General features: G+C 35.8%; 2 protein-coding genes across 7 annotated transcripts in view; one reads left to right on the top strand and one right to left on the bottom strand.

The window, feature by feature from the left end:
- LOC113514865 (LIM and SH3 domain protein Lasp) overlaps positions 1-8,432 on the top strand; it is a 38,934-nt gene extending 30,502 nt beyond the window's left edge. The window contains exons 6-7 of the mRNA XM_052901053.1: positions 1,180-1,340; positions 4,241-8,432. Coding sequence (XP_052757013.1) covers positions 1,180-1,340; positions 4,241-4,384 — 305 coding nt within the window. The 3' untranslated portion in view covers positions 4,385-8,432. The remainder of the gene's footprint in view (positions 1-1,179; positions 1,341-4,240) is intronic.
- Positions 8,433-10,227: 1,795 nt separating this feature from the next.
- LOC113514067 (transcription factor CP2) overlaps positions 10,228-10,517 on the bottom strand; it is a 61,228-nt gene continuing 60,938 nt past the window's right edge. For all 6 annotated transcript variants that reach the window (XM_052901183.1, XM_052901182.1, XM_052901187.1 and 3 more), the window contains one exon: positions 10,228-10,517. This exon is cut by the window's right edge and continues 2,022 nt beyond it. The gene's annotated coding sequence lies outside the window, so the exon portion shown is untranslated.

A 10,517-nucleotide genomic window follows, 5' to 3' on the forward strand; every position in this document is an offset into this window, starting at 1 on the left:
TTAAAGGAATATCATGTAACCCCGCTTGTGCTAGTAGCATACGCTAGCGGGGTACCCAGGGAGATCATAGATGTGGACAAAGTCAGGACAAAGCAATTATGGATTTATTTATTGTATTTGTCTAGCGGCTACCAATTAGGTACCTTTTTTTTTAAAGAAATGAAACGTAACCCCGCCTGCGACTTCGGTATATGCTGGCGGGGTACCCAGGGAGATGATAGATGTGGATGAAGTCAGGACAAAGCAATCGTCGATTTATTTATTGCATTTGTCCAACGGCTGTCAATTAATTCACTTTTTTTTTAACGAAATGAAATGTTACCCCGCCTGCGTCTTCGGTATATGCTAGCGGGGTATCCAGGGAGATGATAGATGTGGATGAAGTCAGGACAAAGCAATCGTCGATTTATTTAATGCATTTGTCCAACGGCTGTCAATTAACTTTTTTTTTTAAATTGAAATGTAACCCCGCCTGCGCTATCGGTATATGCTGGCGGGGTACCAGTGGGGATGATGGGTGAGGATGAAATCAAGACACGGCGATCGGTGTGACTGTGTCCTTATTTTCTTTTGTCCTAAGAGTGTCAATCGATTAAGATTTTTTTAAAAAGAGATAATAAATTGGTAATAAAGTTACCAATAAGGTGATAAGTGTGGATGAAGTTTTTTTTTTTTTTAATGTGATAAGATTTGAATGCTATCATCTGTACGCGTCGGTATATGTTGGCGAGGAACCAGTGAGGGTTCATAGGCGAGGACGGAGTCAGGTCTGATGGCCCATAGCGACGATTTCACCATAAATTTACCACGATGATTTCCAACTGGCACCGCGTTGAAGTCGACCTGATATTGCTAAAAATGGGGCTATTTTTTTTTAATGGGTGATAATGCAATGGTGACTCCGCCTGCGTTATCGGTATACGCTGACGGGGCACCAGTGAAGGATGATAGGTGACGATGAAATCAGGTCAGTTAACCCATCGTGACGAATTCTCGTAGAATTAACGTCGATGGTTTCCAGGGGGCACTGCGTGGAGGTCGACCTGATAAAGAGTGTATTGCTAGTAATGGTTTTATTAGACTCCATTACTAACAATCCCTTTCCCCCACAATGGGGCTGTTAGTTCCTATTACTAATGATCTCTTCACCCATTCTTACATACCTGTCCAATATTTCAGGGTCTCACCAGCCACAGCAACAGGCCAGCCGCCAAATCGGCCGAGTGACTGACATGGACCCTCTCGCCGAGCAGCAGAAGCCAGCTCCCACCCACCAGAACCAGAATCAGGTAGAATACACAGTATCTTCAATAGATAAAGATGGAATGGTGCACCCACTTGTACATACACAGTAAAAAGGCTGATATGTAGACTAACCTACATCTACACTAATATTATAAAGAGGAAAGATTTGTATTTTATGTGTGTATGTATGTTTGTAATGAATAAACTCAAAAACTACTTTGCCGATTTCAAAAATTCTTTCACCATTAGATAGCTACATTCACCCTGAGTAACATAGGGTAAATTTATTGCTAGACAAGATTAGGGATCCTTACTAAAACTCTAGTAACGTAACTCAAGGTGTAAAAAAATGCTATAAAATTATCTTTGGTCGCGTGCGCTGCGGAAACTATTGGTGATAGAACAAAAGTATGTTCTACAATATTGAAGAAAATATCGATAACTATAAAAAACTTGGCGATACTATATGCTATATGTCCAACTATTATCGTTATGTCACAATAACCACTTTTTAAAATGTTGTAAAAATGTCCACCCGTGCTAAGCCGGGACGGGTCGCTAGTCATTTATAATTACCATTCGTCATTTCAGCCATTGACGGTCCACAGCTGAACATAAGCTTCCCCCTTGGGGGGGAAAGGGATTGTTAGTAATGGAGACATAATCCTATTGCTAGCAATATACCCAACCAGGTCGACCTCCTCGCGGTCCCCCCTGGAAACTACCATGGTTAATTCCTGATGAATTCATCATGATGGACTAACTGGCCTGTTTTCATTCTCATCTATCAACCTTCACTGGTGCTCCGCCAGCGTATCCCGTTAGCGCAGGCGGGGGTACCATACCATTTTCACCCATCTCTTGGGGGGTTTTGCCAGTAGTTGCCACGCTTGGCAGACGGGTTAGCAAGCGCAGTTAGGCTTTAAAGGATGTTTTGTGAGAGACGTTGCTGCCCATCCCTCGCCCCTCCCTTAGTCGCATCTTAAGACATCTACGGGAAAGGAAGGAATGTGTATAACTTATGAAATAAACTGTAACATTTTTTTTTTATACAACTTAGAATGGCAAACAAGCTGACGGCCCACCTGATGGAAAGTGGTAACCGTCACCTATAGACATGAGCAGTACCATGGACATAACAGAGTATACTGTCTCGCCCATGATACCCCCCATGCGTTGCCATTCCTGAGGACTCGGATGTTATTCCACTGTACCTAGTAAATTCACGCCATATCCCACCCTTCAAACCGAAACACATACATATATGGTAAAATAAACTATTTATATTACAATAATCTATATAATATAAAAATAAATCGTCTGAATGTGTTGCTAAGCGCAAATCTCGAGAGCAGCTGAACCGGTTTCGCTAATTCTTTTTTTAGAATGTTCATTGAAGTACGAGAAGGGTTCTTTTGGAGGGGAAAATTTAAAAAGTTACCTGAAAAAGTCTGAAAACAATACTTTTCTATACTCCCATTCGATACAAATGATTCGTTAAATTTGAACTTTAATACCATACCATAAAGTTCATGTGTTAGTGGAGAGGTTCCGGGAAGGCAAAACAACTGAGTAACTTGGCACGGCGTGTTTTTGACTTATTAATTTTCTTTTTTCTTTTATCTTACTAGCTGACCCGGCGTCCCGAATGGCAGTATTTTTTTTAATGGATGATAATGGAATGGTAACGCCGCCTTCGCTATCGGTATACACCGGCGGGGCACCAATGAAGGGATGATAAGTGAGGATGAAGTAGGTCAGTTAGCCCATCGTGACGAATTCAACGATAAATTAGTCACGATGGTCTCCAGGGGAAACTACGTGGAAGTCGACATGTGATAGGGTATATTGATAGCAATGGGGACTAATCTCCCCATTGCTAACAGTCCCTTTCCCCCCGAATAGCAGTATTAGACGGTACGAAGTTCGCTGGGTATATATATTTATATAAATAACATTATTCATTATAATTTATGTTACATGGTGTATATTATATATATATATATATATAATATATATATATATATATATATTATTTGCTACGGTGTTTCCCAACTTGGGGTTCACGCCCCACCACAGGGGCGGGGGGGCAATTTGATAGTTAAGGGGGGATAGTTAAAGTCACTCTGACTCGTTCGTTCGAGCTCTTTCGCTCCCGCCACTCAGCACGTATAATACGTCGTCACTTTATATATAGTTTTAAAATAATAAAATATTCAATACTACCAAGCGCCTTTGGACTTTACATCCACTACAACCTGCATACCATAGTAAGGTATATAAATACTATACAAAGGACTCGAAGCGATTTTAACCCTCTTGCTCCGGCCCATTTAAACGCAATGCTACGAGTAGATATCGGTTTTAAGAAAAAAATTATAGTATTCGGCCTTTAAGAAAAAAAGTAAATTAAAAAAATGCTGTAAATATTTATTAGGTATAATGTCGTTTGACGTTACCAAAATATCAACTGGGCGATTAGCGTCGTCAAGTAAACTTTGTCGGGAAAAATTATGTATGGGGGGGCATAAAAATTTTAAAAATGTTCAAGTGGGGCATGGCACAAAGAAGCTTGGGAAACGCTGATCTACTAGTTCTATCGTATGTCTTTTCTCCGTGGATCACTACATCAAATGTCCTATATAGGCATGGGATATCTATATATATTTTTTATACAACTTAGAATGGCAAACAAGCTGACGGTCCACCTGATGGAAAGTGGTAACCGTCGCCTATAGACATGAGCTACTGCTCATGTCTATGGGCTATGTATATGGTACTCCATGGACATAACAGAACCTCGGGAACCTCGGGAACGGAACCTCGTGGAAGTCGTTCTGGCTGGGTATGTTGCTAGCAATGGGACTGGTAGTGCGCATTACTAACAATTCCTTCCCCCTTTCAAAGTCGGATGGAAATGGCTATAAATTTCTTTTTAATTGAAAACTGCGTATCTCTTTATCTGTTAGCTTTAAATAATAATCTGTCCCCGCAGGTATCATTCCGGGAAGGTGATTACATATCGAACGTGACCTCCATCGACGAGGGCTGGATGACGGGCCAGGTCCTTCGCACCGGACACACCGGCATGCTGCCCGCCAACTACGTGGAGCGGCTCTCGCAGCCGATCCAGTACTAATCACACTTCTAATTTGAAATTGTAATTAAAAAATAATTAAATATTTAAATAAACTGGGTAGAAGTGACATATGAATCGAGAATACCTCTAAAATGTATCACTCGTCCCTTCACACCGAGCATAGGTCATAGGGTTGTCACAAATTTATTCGGAATTGTACGATATATTAACGAAATATCGAGATGCAAGCTGATTTAGATCTTAAAATCATCTCACCAACGTTGCTATTTATTACAACGTTGTTATATTTATTTATTATTGGATTCACAGGAGTGTCACTTCTACTTAGATATTTAGTCTTGTTAAGGACGGGTAATATATAGCAATACCTATATACTGTAGTTACAGTATCTATATATCAGTTTGATAAAGGATATCTTGAATATCAACTGTCTAATATATAATATCGAAGTGTCTGGAAATGAATGTACATACCCGACCAGTATGGGCGATATCGAAATAGGTATTGACCTTTATACCCAATATATAGATATTGGAACGGTACTGATATTACCCATGCCTATAACTTATGCTATAACTACACGACATACATATAAAATTAACATTAGATTCACATTCCGATACAAAACTACTCGTGTGAAGGTGTCGCCCTCTAGTGTTGAGTTTTTAAGCCGCCTTCGTTGTACGCGAAGGCCTCGGATGCGACTTTATCACAACAAAATTTTTAAATAAACCAAATGTAAATTTGTAAAGACTGGGAATCGATTATTATATATTTGAATGCGCTCTGCTGTCGTCGAAATTTTAGCCTCTAATTGTGTATCTTGAGTTTTTTTGTATATCAATGCTACACGATATAAATAGATAGATAGGTACTTTTTATTGTTTCCTTCGAAAAACCTATGATAATTTCAAATTATATATACATATATATAGCTTATATCACTATTTCAGTTTGAAGGGTGGGACATGGGCAGTGAATTTACAGGGTTCAGAGGAATAACACCTGAGTCCTCAGGAATGGCAACGCATGGGGGGTATCATGGGCGAAACAGTATACGCTGTTATGTCCATGGTACTGCTTATGTCTATAGGCGACGGTTACCACTTCCCATCAGGTGGACCTTTAGCTTGTTTGCCGTTCTAAGTTGTATAAAAAAAACTAACATAGACTAGACCATGTCCCACTAGATGGAGTGTGTCAATAAAAACGCTTTGCCAAAATCAAGTAATTTTTTTATTTATGTGTACGTAGATACAAGAATATATAGTTATTACTCTGTAAACTATTTTGAAAAATAACTATGTGTAATTGAAAGATTCTTTATAAATTCCTTTTATTTATAACTGACAAGTCTTGATATGTGTATTTGTTGCAAGTGACCGTCATTTTTATTAATATATGTATATTAATTTGTTTTACAATATGTACATGAGTATATTATATACCTAAGAAAAAATCATCAAATCATATTAATATCTGTTTTAAATACAATTTAGTTTTTTAAACAATTACAATCAAGGAAAAAATCATGGAAACGATAAAAGAACACTTATTTGTGTTAAAAAAGTTACGCGTCACCCAATTGTTATACTTTTTTTTTGGCGCGTTTTTGACGTCGTTTGCTCCATCTAGATCTTTATAATCTATATTCTAATACGTTTCTACATATTGTAATCACTACACAGAGTGCGCAATACTCAAATTACCATAATTCTGTGACAACTACACGACAACGACAAGTTATATTTTGTAACTAAACACCTATTGCTACCAATCCTACGAAATAGACTTTGAAAAAAAAAAATATAAGTATGTCTAGTATCAATCATCTGTACACATAGTTCAAGTATTGTTTAGTTTGCGACTAGATGGCGTTCTAATGTATTTTTTTTTTATTCATACTCACTTATTGTATTTTCTCTATAACATATTAAAGGATTTACGCTATAAATTGTAAGTTACGTATTAAAATTTACCTAATAATAAAATTCTATAAATAAATGAAAGGATTCGTTAAATTTAAAATTGGGGTACGCCGAACGGAAAATTGGGGTTCGCCTAACGGAGAAGTAGGGTTCCATTTGTGTAAATTAAGCTACAGGTGTATCATTATCGGATTACAATCGTCACTAAAGTTAACAGTGAAAATAGAATTATTTCAAGCTTAAATTATGATAAGACACGAATTAACTTCTATGTTCAGGTTATAAGGCTGCGTTTAGACTGTCGAAAAATGTTTGAACTGACTTGCAATGTATTTGTGTAGATTTTTATATGTCAATTTACCTAAATGATTAAATTGTTGGAGAAATTTAGTAATGGTAGAAAATGATATGGCAACCCCGCCTGCGCTATCGGCGGGGTTACCATTCCATTGTCATTCATTAAAAAAAATATAAAGTATTTAGATATATTAATTGACATAGCAATATGTGTATATGCCACAGAGTTCTGGTTTTGGAATATTGTGGTTAATTGAAGGATTTAATACCAGTGACTTACTGAAAACAGGCGAATAAAATTTTTATTAGAAATAATTGTGATAAAACGAAATTGGTTTAACGACTTTGTAATGCTTCGGATAGCATCGTATTTGGACAATAAAATAAAAATTTTGTGACATCTTTTTACATAATTATTGGATATTATGTATTTTATGACTGAATAAAACTGTGTTCAGTTGCCTTCGTATTGGTTACGCTGTAAAAATATGTGTAAATAATTCCTAAATAGTATAGTGGCTTTTGCGGTAAAAAGCAATAAAAATTAAAAAAAAAAATGCAAAAGCGTGCTTCTTATATGCGAAGTCGTGTGGTCCAAATTATTATTCGTGCATTTAATTGCATTCCACATTTTATAATCTATTTATTTCTCTATAAAGTCGAATATTCCTCTGTCTACTACTTAATGTTGCCAGTTTTCGAGCAATTTCCATTGTATAACATTCTTTTTTATTTAAAATTAGATTTTAACAATGAAAAATCCAACTTGCTACACGTTGGTACCTGCAAGAAGCCTGCTACAAGGCCGTCATTTATGTACATAATATTTAGTATAAGTTATAATTTAATTTTAATATAAATTATACATTACATATATTGAATTGCATAATTAAACATTTTAACCACAATATAAGGCTTATATTTTATACATTTTTTTTTTCATAAGGGGTTCTTGCTTTCTTTTATATAGGCATATATAAACAAGATCCATGGCACGATGGGCATACCCACAACCCTTATAGACTTAAAGTCACTCTTTCACACCATTGAGGTCGATAGGCTGATTATGTTACATCCAATGCCTTTATAACTTTCATGAGCGAACTAATATTTTACAGATCTGTTTATTTACTAGTATTCGCCTCACAGTTTTGCCCATGTGGAGCTATACACTGTAATCTTGGTCAGGGCGTTATATATTTTGTACATCCTTATTTTTACGAATGCAGTGTATTGATCATGAATGACTTAATATGACTCACACTTGGCAGATTTTCGGGTGGTTGTGTAACCTTAAGGGCTGGATCTACACTCGCATATCATATCTATTATCATATAATGTATTATGCATATATGATCCTATATTTTACAGTAAGAACACCCGTGCCTACGTATTTTAAAACATTCCGTTGTTAACTTTTAAAATATACACGAGCAATTTTTATCCAATTTATTTTTAAGACATATTTACTTATTTTGTTAGTATATTTAAGAACTTAGATTTAATTTAGTTATTTTATTTATTTTTTTCATAATATTAATGCTACGCGACAACCCTACTTTAGTAGTCGTTAGTTTGAACATTTTGCATGTTTTAATGTTCTACGGTAGAATGTGGTAGTTTTTATTTGGCAACATATTTTGAAAATTTATAATTGGCAATATGGATATATAAATTTGTTATATTACATAATTATACATGAAAATACCATAGAATTACATGCGAAATTTTTTTTTTTAATTTAATATAACTTGTTTTAATTTGTCATCACAATGTCTGTTAATTTATGTAACAGTATTATGTGGAAATGTTACAGTGCCTTGAAATACATACTATATTTATATAAGCTATATATAATCGTTTCATTTACATAACAAAACCTGTCTTATCTTTACGTTCAAAGATTTACATATTACAGTAAACTTTCCACGTTTATTTATGGAAGATAATTGAGTCATATTCCGTGTTTGTTGACGAATTACGAATATTCCTCGAGGACACTTATCCACAAATCTAATAATATTCTTTTCAAACGGACATAAAAAACAAAGAGGTTCTTTACTCATGTTTGTTATTTTACAACTCACTCAGTTATTAATAGATTTGGAAAATTCTTTTGTATCTGGACGCGCAGCGGCGTAACAATAGGATGGCAGGGCTGGCAAAATGCTACGGGCCCCCGAACCAAAAGGGCCCCGGCTGAAGAGTCCGTGAGCTTAGATTTTTTTTACATTGTACCTGAGTACTTTATTTTACTTGAAAAGTATTTTTTTTTGCTGATAGGGCCCCATCAAAAGAATTTGCCACAGGCCCCAAATGGTATAGTTACGTCACTGTGGATGCGTATACTTAGATAAATAGATTGATCACAAAAATTTTATCAAAATCAGTTCACTAGTTTTGAAATCAAAAGAACAGGTTTTTTGTCTAATACAATTTTAATTATTATTTTTTAACATCTATCTACATAAAACTGTAATGAATTGTCTCTATGCACGAATTAGACAAAAAACTGTTATAGTTAATGGTTAAAAATGAAATAGTGATCCCATCTGCGCTGGAGGGGTATCAATTGCAGGTCAGTTGATCCAACGTGACAAATCAAGAATTAACCGCGATGGTTTCCGGTGGGTACTGCGTTGAAATCGATCTGATGGGGTACACTGTTCCTTCCTGACACTGGGTGCGGTGATAACATAGTACCTGGGTCGACATGTGAGATGCATTTCTGGCAGGGTATCAAACTAAAAAAAAACCGTGTGCCCTGACTTATAATGGGCTACTCTTTTCTATCCCGTGGGTGTCGTAAGAGGTGAGGTCTTAAAACATATGTAAAAGCCTAACTGCGTTTACCAACCCGCCTGCCAAGCGTGGCAACTACTGGTAGTGTGGGGAAAAGGGATTGTTAGTAATGCTAGCAATACAACCTATCAGGTCAACCTCCACTTTTTATTTTGACAAGAATATTTCGCTTATAAGAAGGAAAGAAAAAAGGGAGACTGTAAAAATGTAGTTTGCTTGGGCACCACTGTCTCATTCGTGTTTCTATCGTGAAGCAGTTATTTGCATGGCTGTGTTTCGGTTTGAAGGGTGGGATATGGCAGTGAATTTATAGGATACAAAGGAATAACACCTGAGTCCTCAGGAATGGCAACGCATGGGGGCTATTATGGACGAAACAGTATACTCTGTTATGTCCATGGTACTACTCATGTCTATAGGCGACGGTTACCACTTTCCATCAGGTGGGCCGTCAGCTTGTTTGCAATTCTGTTGGATAAAAAAAAATATAATGTTCATCATGGTCTAGTATGTAACCAAACTGTACTGGAATCAATATCAATGTTTCTTACCTTGTAAGTTCTAAAGCAAATTTGGAAAACTATTTTATCAGAAAAGATATACTGACAGATTAGTCTCATAGGAATCTTATCAAAAACGATTCAATCGTTTATGTTTTAAAATCAGAAAAACTGATATTGTCACAATTGAAGTCTTTTTGGGACAATCTTTATTCTATTAATTCAAAAACAATCTACCTGAGACCAAAGAGGTTCATACGTGTATTAACATTTATCTGTTAATACATATTCAATAAAAATTAAGCAAGAAGAGTAGGTAATAGGAAATAGTACTAATAAAATAAAAAAATACATAATATATACACATTTATTAATTATACATGTTTACAATGAAACTACATTTCTATACTAAATTAACAATATACAATGTAGATATAAAATCTTAAAAACTAATTAATTTAATACTCCGTAATGCAACATGCGCAAACCCGAGGGGCGTGTTTAGTGAAGGCACAGATAAGGCACCAAATTCTTCTTATTTTTTTATATTTTAATTCATCAGCTTATCCAAGGAATGCAATTGATATCAATGGGTTTGTACACCCATTCTACTGAATTCCGTATACTTAATTTCCAAATGGAT

The sequence above is a fragment of the Galleria mellonella genome, unplaced genomic scaffold (genome assembly GCF_026898425.1).
Source record: "Galleria mellonella isolate WM207_F2 unplaced genomic scaffold, CSIRO_AGI_GalMel_v1 utg746, whole genome shotgun sequence".
In the NCBI taxonomy this organism is placed as follows: Eukaryota; Metazoa; Arthropoda; class Insecta; order Lepidoptera; family Pyralidae; genus Galleria; species Galleria mellonella.